Genomic DNA, 19765 nt, shown 5'->3' on the forward strand with positions numbered 1-19765 from the left:
CGACACAAGACACGGATGAGTCAGGAGGGAAACGTTAGTGACCAGAAATAAGGTATTGTTCTATTACTAAGCAGTTTGTGGGCAGCACGGTAGCATTGTGACAAGCACAATCGCTTCACAGCTCCAGGGTCCCAGTTTCGATTCCGGCTTGGGTCACTGTCAGTGCGGAGTCTGCACATCCTCCCCGTTTATGCGTGGGTTTCTTCCGGGTGCTCAGGTTTCATCCCACTGTCCAAAGATGTGAGGTTAGGTGGATTGGCCATGATAAATTGCCCTTAGTGTCCAAAATTGCCCTCAGTGTTGGGTGCGGTAACTGTGTTATGGGGATAGGATGGGGTTGTTCACCTTGGGTAGGGTGCTCTTTCCAAAAGCCGGTGCACACTCGATGGGCTGAATGGCCTCCTTCTGCACTGTAAATTCTATGATTATGTTTCCGCCGGTAATGAGGGACATTGGACAGCGGCTGTTCATATACTGTGGAATTGACTGGTTAAAATGTTATCTGGACTCTTTGAATGCTGAAAATCGTAACAAGGTTAAGGAATTTGAAAGTTCCACAAGTTTCAGCTTTGGGGATGATAATACTCTGAAGTCGCTGAAAAGAGTGGTGATCCCTTGCCATATTGCTGGAGGGAATCATTACATTAGCACGGATGTTGTATCACGTGAGATACCTTTGCTTCTGAGCAGACCGTCGATGAAGGAAGCACACATGAAACTGGATACTAAACAGATAGAACAGGTTAGTGATCACTGTGAAGTTTTTAGGAAGTACAGAAGGACACCCATACGGCCGATAGCAACCCTACCTTTGGCCAGGGATTTTAATGACCTTGTGGCCATGGACCTTAAGATCTGGGATAAAGCAAATAATATATTTATTTTGGATTTTGTAGATTTAGCAAACATATTTAGTCAATCAACGATTGTACGAAGTGAAGAAAAGTGAGTAATTCTGGATTAATGCCTGGAAAAACGGATTAGGTGCACCCTTTCGCAAAATTCCTTGCGAACAATTGGGGAGAAATTCCTAATGAAGAGTTTAGGGAGATGTGTGGAAACATGAATATCAGTCTTATGAACACGGCTGCAGAAACCCCATTTAGTAATGGCGTCTGCGAAAGAGCTCATGCTGTCATCGATGACGTGGTCGGATATTTTGGCAGATTGACCGAACTGCAGACTTAATTCAGCTTTAGCATGGGCGGCACATGCAAATAATTAATTACCGATGGTTGGGGGCTATAGTGCTTATCAGTTAGTGTTTTCTGGAAATCCTGAAATTCCGTCAATGTTGCAAGGCCAGCATCCAGCTTGGAGGGGACAACGATTAGCTCTGATTTTGCTGAACACTTAAATGCATTATATAGCAGTAGAAATGCTTTTTTGGAAGCAGACGTCTCTGAAATGATTCGCAGAGTGTTAATACATAATGTAAGGCCATCAGATGCCGTATACTATAAGAGAGACTATTCTAATGAATGGAAAGGCCCAGGGAAGATCATTTACATAGATGGTATAACAATTATTTTGCAACGTGGTAATCAAACTGTTAGGGTACATTCATCAAGGATAATGGGTACCGATTACAAATTTTCAAATTTAGGCAGAGCAGACAACATGGCGACGGACCAGAGTCATCTCTTACGCACGTGTTATAGAACTATGAGGACCAGTTAGCTGATACAACCGAGGAACACGACACTTCTGATAAATTAGAACAGGCCACTTTTCCGAAAGGGCAACTGCCAAAAGTTGGTATTAAAGTGAAATACTTGCCTGAAGGGTCTAGTCAATGGAAGGATGCAACTGTTATTAGTAGAGCAGGGAAGGCCACTGGAACTTATAAACATTAGTTGAATGCGCAGTATTCAGCGGAGGGAGTTAAGACAATGGATTGGGGAAGCAAAGTTCAAACATGAAGGCACAGAAAGGCAGTGCCAGTTCAGAAAGTACATCGGATAGTGAACAGGTTCGCAGGAACAAGTCGATAACTATTGAAAGGATATCCCACAACATAAGGGAAAGATCAAACAGTAGCAGTCCAGAACGAGATACCAGGCGCGAGAGGGGACGTCGTGTATCAAGGTCTCGGCACACGATTAAGACTACGAATACTAATCGGAGTAGAAGCACACATGCACGTGAGATTTTGGTGGCTTCAAATAAATTAGATGAACAAGTTATCAACAATGTTAAACAGCAAAATTGCATAGTCGGAGTGAATGTGGGGTATACACTGAAGTACCGGATAGTGGACAAAAAGCTCTATCCCACAGATGGATTTGCACGAAAAAGTTTCTTCCGGATGGAACTTATAAGGCAATGGCCAGGCTTGTTGCAAGGGGATTTGAAGAAGTCTTAGCAGATCAGGTTTTAAGACTAGGTTCACCTACACCAGAAAAGGTTATTTTAAAGCTTTTCTTGGCTATATTAGCCACAAAGGCATGGGAATTCAGATCTGTAGATGTAAAAGCTGCCTTTTTGCACGGGCATCAGTTCCAGAGAGACATATTTATCCGTCCTCGTAAAGAAGCAGAAGTTGAAGAAATGTGTACATGGATTAAATGATGCATCCAGAGCGAAGTCCTTTTCGGCATGGTCAGTTTTGTTAAAGTCACGCTTTTGCCAGTTGAAAGCAGATCCTGAAATTTATTGGAGGCAATATAAAGGAAATCTTTCTGGAATCTTTATGATGCATGTCGATGATTTTTGTGTGCTGGGGCTAGTGATTTTGAAGCCATGGTAATATCTGGTTTGAGAAAGGAATTCAGGGTTGGAAGTCACGCTTCCGGTGCATTTAAACATATTGGACTTGAAATAGCACAGACGACATTTGGGGCACCTTTACGTCAGCAATCTTACTTAGAAAGCATCAGCCCAAATAGAAATTAGTCGTGGCCGGGATTCACAAAAATAGGCAATGGTTTCAAAGATAGAAAAATAACAACTGCGAAGTTTAGTTTGGGAACTGGTTACGTAGACAGATTCGACCGGACGTGAGTTTTGATGTAATAGTATTGAGTACAAACATGAATGATCCCAAAGTGGAAGACATAATAAGAGCAAATAAAGCGTTGGCCAAACTAAAAATGCAGGAGTGTGGATTGAAGTTCGCGGTGTTAGGTAACCGTAGGCACTTGAAACTGATAGTTTATAGTGATGCGCCCTGTGCAAATTTATGTGATTAGGTTTCAAGCACAGTAGGTTTTATAATGTTCCTTTTGGGGAACAATGGTAAATGATGCCCTCTTGTGTGGGAAACAAAGAAAATAAGGATATTGGTGAAAAGCACTTTGGCTGCTGAGAAGTTAAGCCATGTGGAAGCGATGGATATAGCCTTTTATATAAGAACAAAGAACAAAGAAAATTACAGCACAGGAACAGGCACTTCGGCCCTCCCAGCATGCGCCTATCCAGATCCATCTAAACTTGTCTCATATTTTCCAAGGTCTACTTCCCTCTGTTCCCGCCCGTTCATATACCCGTCTACATGCCTCTTAAATGATGCTATCGTGCCCGCCTCTACCACCTCGACTGGAACAGCGTTCCAGGCACGCACCACCCTCTGCATAAAAAACCTTCCACGCACATCTCCCTTAAACTTTCCCCCTTTCACTTGGAAATCGTGACCCCTTGTAACTGACACCCCCAATCTTGGAAAAAGCTTGTTGCTATCCACCCTGTCCATACCTCTCATAATTTTGTTAACCTCAATCAGGTCCCCCCCCCCTCCAACCTCCGTCTTTCCAATGAAAACAATCCTAATCTACACAACATTTCTTCATAGCTAGCCCTCTCCATACCAGGCAACAACCTGGTGAACCTCCACTGCACCCTCTCCAAAGCATCCGCATCCTTCTGGTGATATGGCGACCAGAACTGCACGCAGTATTCAAAATATGGCCTAATCAAAGTCCTATAAAACTGTAACATGACCTGCCGCCTCTTGTACTCAATACCCCGTCCGATGAAGGCAAGCATGCTGTATGCCTGCTTGACCACTCTATCACCCTGCGTTGCCACCTTCAGGGTACAATGGACCTGAACTCCCAGATCTCTCTGAACATCAATTTTCCCCAGGACCCTTCCATTGACCATATAGTCCACTCTTGAATTTCATCTTCCAAAATGCATCACCTCGCATTTGACTGGATTGAACTCCACCTGCCATTTCTCTGCCCAACTCTCCAATCAAACTATATTTTGTTGTATTATCTGTCAGTCCTCCTCGCTATCTGCAACTCCACCAATATTTCTAGCATCTACAAACCTGCTAATCAGACCACTTATACCTTCCTCCAGGTCATTGATGTAGATCACAGACAACAGTGGTCCGGCACGGATCCCTGTGGAACACCACTAGTCACGCTTCTCCATTTTGAGACACTCACTTCCACCACTACAGTCTGTCTCCTGTTACCAAGACGGTTCATCTAGCTAGTACACCCTTAACCCCATGCTGCCTATCACTGAATAGTCTATTTTCTTCCATATGTGAATAGATCCTATCCCTCAGTATCTTCTCCAATCTTGCCTACCACTGACGTCAAGCTCACAGTTCTATAATTCCATGGATTTTCCCTGCTACTCTACATAAACAAAGGGACAACATTAGCAATTCTCCAGTCCTCCGGGACCTCACCTATGCAAAGGATGCTGGAAAGATATCTGTTAAGGCCCCAGCTATTTCGACCCTCGATTCCCTCAGTAACCTGGGATAGATCCCATCCTGTCCTGGGGACTTGTCCACCTTAATGTCTTTTAGAATATCCAAACTTTCCCCCTTCCGTATGACAACTTGACCTAGGGTATTTAAACATCCATCCCTAGCCTCAACATCCGTCTTGTCCCTCTCCTTTGTGAATACCGATGAAAAGTACTCCTGATGAATCTCACCCATTTCCTCTAAGTCCACGCATAAATTCCCTCTTTTGTCTTTGAGTAGGCCACTCCTTTCTCTAGTTACCCTCTTGCTCCTTACAAACGAATAAAAGGTTTTGGGATTTTCCTTAACCCTGTTAGCCAAAGTTATTTCATGACCCCTTTTAGACCTCTTTATTGCGCGTTTGAGATTCGTCCTACTTTTCCGATATTTCTCCAAAGCTTCATCAGTTTTAAGTTGCCTCGATCTTATGAATGCTTCCTTTTTCATCTCAGCTAACCTCACAATTTCAACCGTCATCCATGGTTCCCTCATCTTGCCATGTCTCTCTCTAATTTTCACAGGGACATGACTGCCCTGCACTATAATCAACCTTTCCTTAAAAGATTTCCACATTTCAAATGTGGATTTACCCTTAAACAGCTGCTCCCAATCCACATTACCTAGCTCCTGCCGAATGTTGTTATACTCTTCATTTCCCCAATTTAGCACTCTTCCATTCGGACCACTCTTGTCCTTGTCCATGAGTAATCTAAAACTTACGTCATTGTGATCGCTATTCCCAAAGTAATCATCGACTGAAACATCAACCACCTGGCCGCGATCATTCCCCAATACCAGGTCCAGTGTTGCCCCCTCCCGAGTTGGACTATTTACATACTGATCTAAAAAGCTCTCCTGGATGCTCCTTACCAACTCTGCTCCATCTACGACTCCAAAACTACACGAATCCCATTCAATGTTGGGGACGTTAAAATCTCCGATCACAACCATCTTATTTCTCCGACATTTTTCTATAGTCTGTCTGCATATTTGTACCTCTACTTCATGGTCGCTTTTGGGAGGCCTGTAGTAAAGTTCCAACAATATTACTGCACCCTTCCTATTTCTTCGCTCCATCCATATTGCCTCAGTGGTCGAATCCACCATCGTGCCCTCCTTAATCACAGCTGTGATATCATCTCTGACGTGTAATGCAACTCACCCCCCTTCTACCTCCCTCACTAACCCTCTTGAAGCATCTATACCGTGGGATATTCAATTGCCAGTCCTGCCCTTCCCTCAACCAAGTCTCAGTAATACCAATAACATCATATTCCCAGGTACTGATCCAAGCCGTAAGTTCATCCTCCTTATCTGCTACACCTCTCGCATTAAAGCAAATGCACCTCAGACCACCTGTCCCATTGCGTTCACCATCTCTTCCCTGTTTACTCTCACCCCTTGTCACATTGAGTTTATTATCTCGTAATTTACTGGCGTTAGTTGCTGCTTCTTAACTGACCTTTGACTTCGTAATCTGGTTCCGATCCCTCTGCCACATTAGTTTAAAACCTCCCCAACAGTGTTAGCAAAAGCACCCCCTAGGACATTGGTCCCAGTCCTGCAGAGGTGTAGACCTTCCGGTTTCTAATGGTCCCATTGCCCCCAGAACCGGTTCCAATGTCCCACAAATCTGAACCCCTCCCTACTGCACCATCTCTCGCCACGTATTCATTCTGACTGTTCTTAAGTTTCAACTCTGACTGTCCCGTGGCACTGGTAGCAATCCTGAGATTACTACCTTTGAGGTCCTACTTTTTAACTTATCTACTAACTCCCTAAATTCTGATTGTAGGAACTCATCTTTTTTTTGCCTATATCGTTGGTGCCTATATGCACCACGACAACTGGCTGTTCACCTTCGCCCTTCAGTATGTCCTGCAGTCGATCGGAGACATCCCTGACCCGAGCACCCAGGAGGCAACATACCGTTTGGGAGTCTCGTTTTCGACCAGAGAAACGCCTGTCGACTCCTCTTACAATTGAATCCCCTATGACTGTAGCCCTGCCAGTCTTTTACCCGCTCTTCTGTGCAGCAGAGTCAGCCACTATGCCATGAGCCTGGCTACTACTGCCTTCCCCTGATGAGTCATCTCCCCCAACAGTATCCAAAACTGTATACCTGTTTTGGAGGGAGATGACCACACGGGACACCTTCACTTCCTTCCTGCTCTTTCTCTGCCTTTTGGTCACCCATTCCCTGTCTCCATCAGCAATTCTCACCTGCGGTGTGACCAACTCACTGAACGTGCTTTCCACGACCTCCTCAGCATCGCGGATGCTCCAATGTGAGTCCACCCGCAACTCCAGAGCAGTCATGTGGTCGAACAGGCGCTGCAGCTGGACACACTTCGCTGAAGAATTCAGGGGCATCGGCGGCGTCGCTGAACTCCCACATTGAGCACGAAGAGCATAACACGGGTCTGGGATCTCCTGCCATTTTTAGCATTTACCTTAACTGACTACAAACTATACTATCAAATAATTAATAAGTGAAAAAATGACTTCTCTTCCCAATCACAATAGACACCAACACAGAAAGAGTTAAATTTCACCCAGCTGCTGCTAATTGGAGCACTTTCATTGCCAGGCAAAGGGTCACTGCTTTGCTGTGATGTCACCCTTCCAGTTAAGTTTTTAAAGTTTTAAAGAGGTAAACCTAACTTCCCAACGACCCTTTACCACTGCTCCCGCCGATAATCTGGTCAGCTGCTCCTTATTAACATTTTTTTTTGGTTTGAGGAGGAGGGCGTGTGGGAGACACTACACGTGTAGTGTCTCGGGTTTAACCGCTGCCCAAATATATCAGTTCACTCACCTTCCTAGAGTGCACTTCGGCCGCTCCCACTCAGCTCCTCCCACGCACTGAAACTGCAAGGAAGTTTTTTTTAAAAATAGGTAAACTTACCGCTCCCGTTCAGCTCCTCCCACGCAATGAAAGTGCAAACAGCCCCCCTGGTTACTGCTCTCGCTGAAAAACGAAAGCACTCTCTCCGCTCTTTTATGAAGTCTCCTCACCTTCCCAGAGCGCAATTCGGCCGCTCCTGTTCAGCTCCTCCCACGCACTGAAACTGCAAGGGAAGTTTAAAAAAAGTGGAAACCTACCGCTCCTGTCCAGCTCCTCCCACCACTGAAACTGCAAGGGAAGTTTAAAAAAATGGAAACTTTTAGATCCTCTATCTAAAACTGTCGCCGATTTTCTGAGGATCGATATCCCTCTGCTCCCTGCCCGTTCATGTATCTGTCTACATACATCTTAAATGATACTGTCGTGTCGGCCTCTACCACTTCCGCCGGCAATGCGTTCCAGGTACCCACCACCATCTGCGTGAAGAACTTTCCACACATATCTCCATTAGAACAGTACAGCACAGTACAGGCCCTTCGGCCCTCGATGTTGTGCCGAGCAATGATCATCCTACTCAAACCCACGTATCCACCCTATACCGTAACCCAACAACCCCCCACCTTACTTTTTAGGACACTACGGGCAATTTATTATGGCCAATCCACCTAACCCGCACATCTTTGGACTGTGGGAGGAAACCGGAGCACCCGGAGGAAATCCATGCACACACGGGGAGGACGTGCAGACTCCGCACAGACAGTGACCCAGCCGGGAACCGAACCTGGGACCCTGGAGCTGTGAAGCATTTATGCTAACCACCATGCTACCGTGCTGCCTTATCCCCTCTCCCATTGAAATCGTGACCCCATGTCATTGAGTCCCCACTGTGGGGAAAAAAGCTTCTTGCTATCCACCCTGTCAATACTTCTCATGATTTTGTAGACCTCAATGAGGTCCCCCTTCAACCTCCGCCGTTCTAATGAAAATAACCCTAATCTACTCAACCTCTCTTCATAGCTAGCGCAATCAATATGAAGCAACATCCTCATTAACCTCCTCTGCATCTTCTCCAAATCATCCACATAAATTTGATAATGTGGCGACCAGAACTGTACGCAGTAGTCCAAATATGGCCGAAACAAAGTCTTACATGACCTGAAAACTATTGTACTCAATATCTATTTCGATGAAGGAAAGCATGCCGTATATCTTATTTAGCACACTGTCGACCTCCGCAGCCCCTTCAGTGTACAATGGACCTGGACACCCAGATCTCTCTGTAACTCAACATCCCCAGGACTTTTTTATTTAGCGTATAGTTCGCTCTTGAATTGGATCTTGCAAACTGCATCGCATCGCATTTGGCCGGATTGAACTCCATCTACATTAATCCGCCCAACTCTCCAATCTATCAATATTCTGCTGCATTCTCTGGCAGTGCCCTTTACTATCTGCTACTCCACCAATCTTAGTGCCATCTGCAAGCTTGCTCATCAGATCACCTATACCTTCCTCCACATCATTTATGCATTAACACACAAAACAGTGGGCCCAGAACGGATCCCTGTGGAACACCACTGGCACAGTTCTCAATGTTGTGAAACGCCCTTCCACTACTACTCTCTGTCTCCTGTTGCCCAGCCAGTTCTTCAACCATCTAGCTAGTACACCCTGGACCCCATGAGACTTTCTCCATCAGCCTACCATGGGGAACATCATCAAATGTATTACTGAAGGCCATGTATATGTACTGTACTGAAGGACATGATATGGGATGGCGAAAGCATACGACTATCTCTTCAAACTTCTGCTGATCGGGGACAGTGGAGTGGGGAAGACCTGTCTGATTATCCGCTTCGCCGATGACAACTTCAACAGCACCTACATCTCCACCATTGGTATCGACTTCAAAATCAAAACGGTAGATGTTGGCGGGAAGAAGATCAAACTGCAGGTTTGGGACACAGCTGGACAGGAACGGTTTAAAACTATCACAACTGCCTATTACCGAGGAGCCATGGGGATAATACTGGTTTACGATATCACGGATAAGCAGTCCTTTGAGAACATACAGAATTGGATGAAAAGTATTAAAGAGAACGCCTCAGCAACCGTCGAGCGAATGTTGCTAGGGAACAAGTGTGACATGGAAAACGAAAAGAAGGTGCCAAAAGACAAGGCCGAGAAGCTGGCAAAAGAAAACGGCATCCGATTCTTCGAAACAAGCGCCAAATCCAGTTTGAACGTGGAAGAGGCGTTTCGGTCGTTGGCCAACGACATCTTGCCCAAGATGAGCAAGAAATCGGGTTTTGGTTCTCCGGCCTACAAGACTCCTCTGCACAGCTCGTCGAAGACCAGTTCCTCCAAGTGCTCTTTAGTTTAAGACTCTAAACCCCCCCCCCCACCCCTCACCCAAACCTCCTCTCCCCCCTCCCCTCCCCGGAGAGCCTTGGAACCTCCTCGGAGACTCATGACGGACGGCTGACGGAAATCGAATGCCCCAGGAGGGGGGTGAATGGATCGGTCGGATCGATCATTCAGGAGCCGCTCTTGGTGTGAACGTCGCCTCTAATTCCCCCTCTTTCCCCCACTCCCATGTACCCCGCTATTCCTCAACGCAAGGCGGCCAGCTTCTACACTCTCTCTCTCTCTCTCACACACTGCGATTTCCACCGGCCCCAGCAAGCTGGCAGGCCCAAGTCTGCCAAATAATATTTAATAAGTTTGTGTCTCTTTTATGTTTCGAGTGCCGTCGCCGTCTGGGGGGCTGGAGGGCGGGTGACGTTGGGTGGACATTTTGAATCTCGCTAGGCCTCGTCGAGCTGCGGCAGGGCCTCGTCCAGCTGCCGCAAGGCCTCGTCCAGTTGCCGCAAGGCCTCGTCCAGCTGCCGCAAGGCCTCGTCCAGCTACCGCAAGGCCTCGTCCAGCTGCCGCAAGGCCTCGTCCAGCTGCGGCAGGGCCTCGTCCAGCTGCCGCAAGGCCTCGTCCAGCTGCGGCAAGCCCTCGTCCAGCTGCCGTAAGGCCTCGTCCAGCTGAGGCAGGGCCTCGTCCAGCTGTGGCAAGGCCTTGTCCAGCTGTGTCAAGACACCCGCGCTCCTGTACTCGAATCCTCTTGCTATGAGGAGTCGAGGCCCGCAGACGGGAGGGAGACCAGGTTGCATCGAGCTGCCTGAAGCCTCCCGCCTCGTTAACTGGAACCCCGACGGAGTGGCGTTACTCACTGTTTCCCGATTTTTCAGTTCTTAATTTGGAAAGGGTGAGACCCCATCCCCAGTGTTTTGTTTTTTTTTAATTAAAAAAAAAAGAAAAACAAAAAAGAAGAAAAAAAAAGAGTGCAGCACGGAAGCATGGTGGTTAGCATAAATGCTTCACAGCTCCAGGGTCCCAGGTTCGATTCCCGGCTGGGTCACTGTCTGTGCGGAGTCTGCACGTCCTCTCCGTGTGTGCGTGGGTTTCCTCCGGGTGCTCCGGTTTCCTCCCACCGTCCAAAGATGTACGGGTTAGGTGGATTGGCTATGCTAAATTGCCCTTAGTGTCCTAAAGAATAAGGTTAATGGGGGGGGGGGGGGGGTTGTTGGGTTACTGGTATAGGGTGGATACGTTGACTTGAGTAGGGTGTTCATTGCTCGGCACAACATCGAGGGCCGAATGGCCTGTTCTGTGCTGTACTGTTCTATGTTCTATCCACAGCCCTTCCATCATCAATCAACTTTGTCACTTCCTCCAAGAACTCTATTATGTTGCTATGACATGACTTAACTGCATAAGACCATGTTGGCTATCTCAGATAAGCCCAGTTTCTTCCCTCAGTATCTCCTCCAGCAGCTTCTCTACCACTGCCGTCAGGCTCACCTGTCTGTAATTACCTGGATTATGCCTGCTATCCTTCTTAAACTGGGAGACAACATTAGCAATTCTCCAGTCCTCCGGTATGTTAGCCGTGTTCAAGGATGCTGCAAAGATATATGTTATGGTCCCAGTGATTAATTTTGCCACTTCCCTCAGTAACCTGGGATAGGTCCCATCCGATCCGGTGGACTTGTCCACCTGAATTCCTTTTAAAATACTCAACACATCATCCCTCCTCATGCCGACTTGACCTGGAGTAATCAAACATCTATCTCTAACCTCAACATCCGCCACGTCCTTCTCCTCGGTGAGAACCGATGCAAAGTACTCGTTAAGAATCTCACCCATTTTCTCTCACTCCACGCACAACTTTCCCCTTTTGGCTTTGTGTGGGCCAACCCGTTCTCCAGTATACCTCTAGCTCCTTATATATGAATAAAAGGCTTTGGGATTTTTCTTAACTCTGTCAGCTAAATATATTTCATGATTCATTTTTGCCCTCTGGATTACTCGTTTCAGAATGGTGCTTCAGGGGATGGGACAATTGGGCGCGGCCGTTTTGGCGCGGCCGTTTGGACGCAGCCGTTTGGGCGCCATGGGACAATTGGGCGCAGCCAATTTGGTGCGGCCGTTTGGGCGCAGACGACAGAAATTCTTTTAGTTTTTGTGGCTAGTAACTTGTTGCAAATTGTTGCAAGTAAATTTAAATTGGTGATTATGAGCAAGGCTTTCAAATTTTAGAACACTTTCATGTATTCTTTTATCTTTATTGTAAATTAAAAACCTTAAATTAGTTCATTTAGTTAAAAACGAAGTTAAAAAACCTTTAGTTTAGTTCATTTGGTAATTATGAGCAAGGCTGTTTTCAAATTTAAGAACAGTTTAATGTATTCATTCATCTGCATTTCTATACTTTTTTAGTTTTTGTGGCGGTTCATGGCCGGCTAGAAACCTTTCAAAATATGCATCTCTACCTTTCTGTACTTTACGCAGGCCATCAATTAGTATCCAAATGGTGGGATGATGCATGCCAAGTTCGTATTTCAATCGACGGTGGGCTGCCTCCGCATTATTGTTTGTGCGGTCTTCCCCGTTTAATGTTCTCTGATAAAGGTTCCAAACCTCAGGGCGAAATAAAAGTGTTCGTCTACCATTTCCTCATCTGTTCAGACGACCAACATATCCCGATATTCTTCCAAAGTTTATTCTGCCTTCAGTCGCCTAAACCTTATGTATGTTTCCTTTTTCCTCTGAGCTAGACTCACAATTTCACCTGTCATCCATGGTTACCTAACTTGCCATTTTTATCCCTCATTTTCACAGGGGCATGTCTGTACTGCACTCTAATCAACCTAAATTTAAAAGCCTCCCACATATCAAATGTGGATTTGCCTTCAAACAGCTGCTCCCAATGCGCATTGCCCAGCTCCTCCCCAATTTGGGTATAGTTGGCCTCTCCCCAATTTAGCATTCTTACTTTAGGAGCACTCTTGTCTTTGTCCATGTGTATTCTAAAACTTAAGGCTTTGTGATCACTGTTCCCAAAGTAATCCCAGACTAACACTTCAACCACCTGGCCGGGCTCATTCCATAACACCAGGTCCAGTATGGCCCCTTCGCGAATTGAACTATTTACATACTGCTCTAGAAAACCCTCCTGGAGTCTCTTTACTAATTCTGCTCCATCTACACATCTGGCACGAAGTGTCTCCCAGTCAATGTTGGGTAAATTAAACCCTCCTATCACCACGACCCTGTTGCTCCGATATCTTTCCATGATCTGTTTACATGTTTGTACATCTGTCTCACGCTCGGCTTACTTAGATACTTCCCTCATCAATTAACTTTATCACCTATTCAAATAATTCTAATAGGTTTGCAAGACATGACCTTCCCTGAACAAAACCATGCTGCCTATCACTGATAAGTCTATTTTCTTCCAAATGTGAATAGATCCTATCCCTCAGTATCATCTCCAATAGTTTGCCTAACACTGAAGTCAAGGTCACAGGTCTATAATTCCCTGGATTATCCCTGCTACCCTTCTTAAACAAAGGACAACATTATCAATTCTCCAGTCCTCCGGGACCTCACCCGTGCTCAAGAGTGCTGCAAATATATATGTTAATGCCCCAGCTATTTCGTCCCTAGCATCCCTCAGTAACCTGGGATAGATCCCATTCGGTCCTGGGGACTTGTCCACCTTATTGCCTTTTAAAATGCCTAAATACTCCCCCTTCCTTATGCCGACATGACCTAGAGTATTTAAACATCCATCCCTAGCCTCAACATCCATCATGTCCCTCTCCTTGGTGAGTACGATGCAAAGTACTCATTTAGAAGCTCACTCATTTCCTCTGACTCCTCGAATAAATTCCCTCTTTTGTCTTTCAGTGGGCAAATCCTTTCTGTAGTTACCCTCTTGCTCCTTATATACGAATAAAAGGCTTTGGGAATTTCCTTAACCCTGTCAGCAAAATTTTCTTCATGACCCCTTTTATCCCTCTTTATTGCACGTTTGAGATTTGTCCTACTTTCCAGATATTCCTCCAAAGCTTTATCAGTTTTGAGTCGCCTCGATCTTAATCATGTTTTCTTTTTCATCTTAGCTAGTCTCGCAATTCCACCCGCCATCCATGGTTCCCTAATCGTGCCATTTCTAACTCTCATTTTCACAGGAACATGTCTGTCCTGCACTTTAATAAACATTTCCTTAAAAGACGCCCACATTTCAAATGTGGATTTACCCTTAAACAGCTGCTCTCAAACCACATTTCCGAGCTCCTGCCGAATTTTGTTATAGTTGGCCTTTTCCCAATTTAGTACTCTTACTTTAGGACCACTCTCCTCTTTGTCCATGAGTATTCTAAATCTTATGGAATTGTGATCGCTATTCCCAAAGTAATCGCCGACTGAAACGTCAACCACCTCGCCGAGACCATTCCCCAATAGCAGGTCCAGTATTGCCACTTCCCGAGTTGGACTATTTACTTTCGGTTCTCAAAAACTCTCCTGGATGCTCCTTACAAATTCTGCTCCATCTACGCCTCCAACACTACATGAGTCCCATTCAATGTTGGTGAAGTTAAAATCTCCCATCATAACCACCCTATTTCTCCGACATTGTTTATAATCTGTCTACATATTTGTACCTCTATTTCACGCTCGCTTTTGCGATGCCTATAGTAGAGTCCAAATAATGTTACTGCACCCTTCCTATTTCTTACCTCTGTCCATATTTCGCAGTGTTCTAATGCTCCACCGTGCCCTCTTAATCACAGCTGTGATATCATCTCCGACCAGTAATGCAATTTCTCCACCCCTTTAACCATCTCTCTATCCCTCCTGAAGCATCTATACCCTGGGATATTTAGTTAACAGTCTTGCCCATCCCTCAACCAAGTCTCAGTAATGCAAATAACATCATATTCCCAGGAACTAATCCAAGCCCTTTCATCGTCCTTACCTGCTACACATCTCGCATTAAAACAATTGCACCTCAGACCACATGTCCCTTTGAGATCATCATCTTTTCCCTGTCTACTCTTCCCTTTAGTCAAATTGAGTTTGTTATCCAGTACCTTACTGGCTTTAGTTGCTGCCTCTTTACTGACCTCTAACTTCCTAATCTGGTTCCCATCCCGCTGCCACATTAGTTTAAAACCTCCCCAACAGTGTTAGCAAAAGCACCCCTGAGGACATTGGTTCCAGTCCTTCCCAGGTGTAGACCTTCAGAATTGTAATGGTCCCACCGCCCCCTGAACAGGTTTGAATGTCCCAAAATTCTGAACCACTCCCTCCTGCACCATCTCACAAGCCACGTATTCACTCTGACTATTCTTAATTCTTAAAGTTATAATCTGACTGTTTCGTGGCACTGGTAATAATCCTGAGATTACTACCTTTGAGGTCCTACTTTTTAACATCTCCTACCTCCCTAAATTCTGATTGTAGGACCTCATCCCTTTTTTAAAACCTATATCGTTGGTTCCTATATGCACCACGACAACTGGCTGTTCACCCTGCAACTTCAGTATATCCTGCAGCCGACCTGAGACATCCCTGACCCGTGCACCTGGGAGGCAACATACCATTCGGGAGTCTCGTGTTCGACCACATAAACGCCTGTATACTCTCCTTACGATTGAATCCCCTCTGACCAGAGCCCAGCCAGTCTTTTCCCGCCCTTCTGTACAGCAGAGCCAGCTACGGGGTCATGAGCCTGGCTACTGGTGAGTCATCTCATCCAACAGTATCCAAAACGGTATACCTGTTTTGGAGGGAGATGGCCGCAGGGGACACCTGCACTGCCTTCCTGCTCTTTCTCTTCCTTTTGGTCACCCATTTCCTCTCTCCCACACCATTCCTAATCTGCGGTGTCACCAACTCATTGAACGTACTATCCACGACCTCCTCAGCATCGCGGATGCTCCAAACTGAGTCCATCGGCAGCTCCAGGTCTGTCATGCGGTGTAACAGGAGCTGCACCTGGACACACTGCCTGCACATGAAGGAGTCAGGGGCATCGTCCGCGTCCCTGAGCTCCCACATTGCGCACGAGGCACATAACACGGGTCTGGGATCTCCTGCCATTTTCACACTTTACCTTAACTGATTACAATTAAAGTATCAAAAAAATGAATAAATGAAAGGAATACGTTTTTTACTTACAATCGCAATACTTACCAACGTACAGAGTTAAATGTCTCCCAGCTGCTGCTAATAAGAGCACATTCCTTACCAGCCAATCAGGTCACGGCTTTGCTGTGATTTCACCCTTTAAGGTGAGTGCGTGAGTGCATGAGTGCGGCCTCAACCGGGTTCTTGGATTCATGTCGCATTACATTAACTTTTCGCCAACTTGCGTGGGCCTGCAAAATCCTCCCAACTGCCCTGGCTTGAGACAATTCACACCTCTTTGACCTGGGATTACCGCGATCTCTGGATCTGTAAAGATTTGATAACCCGCAAATGCTCGCATTCCAAACATTGTCTGGCATCTCTGACTTTGTCTATATTAATGTTTCTGGATCATACCTCGCCATTCACCTGAGGAAGGAGCTGCGCTCCGAAAGCTCGTGTTTGAACCAAATATTTTGGACTTTAACCTGGTGTTGGAAGACTTCTTACTGTGCCTTATTATTATGTGCCTTTGAATTTATCTATAAATATATGTTTCTGGAACATATCTCTTCATTCACTTGAGGAAGAAGCAGTGCTCCGAAAGCTAATGTTTGAAACAAACCTCTTGGACTTTGGCCTGGTGTTGTCACACTTCTTACAGGTCATGATGTGGGTTCCACAAACATTGGTTCAGAGAAAGTCAATGATTCAAGACTATACTTTGAATGCGAGTCTTTGCAAGTAATTGCGTTTTTACAGGTCCAGGCGGAGCAACTAGAGAGAGATAATCCCAGACTAAAGAGGTGTGCATTGCCTCAAACAAGGACCGTTGGTAGGATTTTGCAAGTCAAGACCAGATGGAGGGGGGTTAATGTAATGCACGAGGGATCCAGGTCCCGGTTGAGACTGTAAACATGAGTGCAGAACTTGGAGATGTGTTTCTCTTCGGCGATTCTGCGTTGTTCTCGCGTACCCGAAGATCAGAAGCTGTATTTCCTTGACTGTTGACATGTTACCGGACTGGACGGAACATAAGAAGATAAGAACTCGAAGGAGGAGTAGGCCATCTGGCCCCTCGAGCCTGCTCCGCCTTTCAATGAGATCATGGCTGATCTTTTGTGGACTCAGCTCCGCTTTCCGGCACGAACACCACAACCTTTAATACATTTATTCCTCGAAAAATTACCTCTCTTTATCTTTAAAACATTTAATGAAGGAGCCTCTACTGCTTCACTGGGTAAGGAATTTAATAGAATCACAACCCTTTGGGTGAAGACGTTCCTCCTAAACTCGACTTCCTCTTATTTTGAGGCTATGTCCCCCAGTTCTGCTTCCACACCGCCAGTGGAAACAATCTGCCCGCATCTATCCTATCTCCCTTCATAATTTTATATGTTTCCACAAGGTCCTCCCCTCATCCATCTAAATTCTGACGAGTACAGTCCTAGTCTACTTAACCTCTCCTCGTATTCCAACACCTTACCTCCGGCATTAACCTAGTTATTATCCTCTGTACACACTCCAGCGCAAGTACGTCCTTTCTCAAGTAAGGATACCAAAACGGAACACAGTACTCCAGGTGTGGCTTCACTTTATAAAAGTACAGCATAACCTCCCTACTCTTAAACTCCATCCCTCTAGCAATGAAGGACAAAATTCCATTTGCCTTCTTAATTACCTGTTGCACCTGTACACCAACTATTTACGACTCATTCACTAGCACACCCAGGTCTTTCTGCACAACAGCATGTTTTAATATTTTATCATTTAATAATAATCCCGTTTGCTGTTATTCCTATCAAAATGGATAACCTCACATTTGTTAACATTGTATTCCGTCTGGCAGAGCCCAGCCCATTCACTTAACCTATCCAAATCCCTCTGCAGACCTCCAGTATCCTCTGCACTTTTTGCTTTACCACTAATCTTAGTGTCGTCTGCAAACTTGGACACATTGCCCTTGGTCCCCAACTCCAAATCATCTCTGTCAATTGTGAAAAATTGTGGGCCCAACACTTATCCCTGTGGGACACCACTAGCCACTGATTGAAAAAGACAAACACCTATTAATCCCCGCTCTTTGATTTCTATTAATGAATCAATCCTCTATCCACGCTACTACGTTATCCTTAATGCCATGCATCTTTATCTCATGCAGCATCCTTTTGTGTTTTACCTTGTCAAAGTCCAGATAAACCAGATACATTGGCTCCCCGTTTGTAACGCACTGGTAATGTCCTCAAAAAGATCCACTAAATTTGTTCGACACGACATGCCCTTTATGAACCCATGATGTGTCAGCCCAATGGGACAATGTCTATCAAGATGCCTTGCTATTTCTTCCTTGATGATAGATTCGAACATCTTCCCTGCTACTGAAGATAAACTCCCTGGGCTATAATTACACGCTTTCTGCCTTCCTCCGTTTTTAAATAGTGGTGTCACGTTTGCTAATTTCCAATCCGCCGGGACCAGCCCAGAGTCTAGTGGACTTTGGTAAAATAATCTGCTGTGCATTTGCAATTTCCCGAGCCATCCCTTTAACACTGTGGGATGCATTCCATCAGGACATATATACTTTGTACCTTGCGCCCTATTAGCTTGCCAATCACTACCTCCGTCGTGAGAACCATCATCTCAAGGTCCTCATCTCTCATTGTTATGTAATGGATTAAGAGACATTAAATTAGTTTCCTCATATATGTTAAGTGTCCAATAATTGACACTGATATGTAAAGGGGCTTCAGGTGGCCTCTGGCCTGGAAATGTGTAGAGTTTTGTGTAGAGTCTGTTGGAAGAAAAAAAGTTTATTGGTGAAAAAGGAACAGAACTTTTGTCTCTTCATACCACAGCATCTAATACGTCTAACAATTGGTAGGAGAGGATGGTTGCTGTGCAAATATGAGTAGTTGAAAGATACAATTTTTCCAGATCAAAACAAGTAGTGAGTTAAAACAGGGATATATGGCTGAACTCAGGATAAAGATGACTGGATATGACTATCCTCCCTTATTTTCTGAAAGGGAATAGTACGGCCAATGGAGAAGTGCAGTTGTTATGTGGACTAAGGTAACTGCTTTGGGAAAGAGAAAACAAGGTGTGGCATTGGCTCTTTCTTTACTATATGGCAGTAAAATCCTAAACAAAGTGCTTTCTGAGCTGGAATTGGAAGTGTTAGATGCAGAAGAAGGTCTGGCGACTTTATTACAATATTTGGATAAGGTCTATCAGAAAGATGACTTGTTATGGGCGTTTAAAGCATGGTCCGACTTTGATAACCCGGAAATTGGAGGATTTATCCATGGCACAGTATATAATGAAATTTGGCAGACGATATTTTGGGCAGCACAGTAGCATGGTGGTTAGCATAAATGCTTCACAGCTCCATGGTCCCAGGTTCGATTCCCGGCTGGGTCACTGCCTGTGTGGAGTCTGCACGTCCTCCCCGTGTGTGCGTGGGTTTCCTCCGGGTGCTGCGGTTTCCTCCCACCGTCCAAAGATGTGCGGGTTAGGTGGATTGGCCATGCTAAATTGCTCGCAGTGTCCTAAAAAAGTAAGGTTAAGGGGGGGGTTGTTGGGTATAGGGTGAATAAGTGGGTTTTAGTCGGGTGATCATTGCTCGGCACAACATCGAGGGCCGAAGGGCCTGGTCTGTGCTGTTCTGTGCTGTACTGTTCTATGTTCTATGTTCTATGTTCTATGTTCTATATTAAAGGCTGCAGAAACACAACATGGAA

General features: G+C 45.4%; 1 protein-coding gene across 1 annotated transcript; it reads left to right on the forward strand.

Moving 5' to 3' along the window:
• Positions 1–9330: 9330 nt before the first annotated feature.
• Positions 9331–10317, forward strand: LOC119958681 (ras-related protein Rab-13-like). Its single transcript, XM_038787258.1, has one exon. It carries the CDS (start codon positions 9331–9333, stop codon positions 9937–9939), a length of 609 nt encoding a protein of 202 aa, XP_038643186.1. The 3' UTR covers positions 9940–10317.
• Positions 10318–19765: the final 9448 nt, after the last annotated feature.

The sequence above is a fragment of the Scyliorhinus canicula genome, chromosome 30 (assembly GCF_902713615.1).
Source record: "Scyliorhinus canicula chromosome 30, sScyCan1.1, whole genome shotgun sequence".
NCBI classification, from domain to species: Eukaryota; Metazoa; Chordata; class Chondrichthyes; order Carcharhiniformes; family Scyliorhinidae; genus Scyliorhinus; species Scyliorhinus canicula.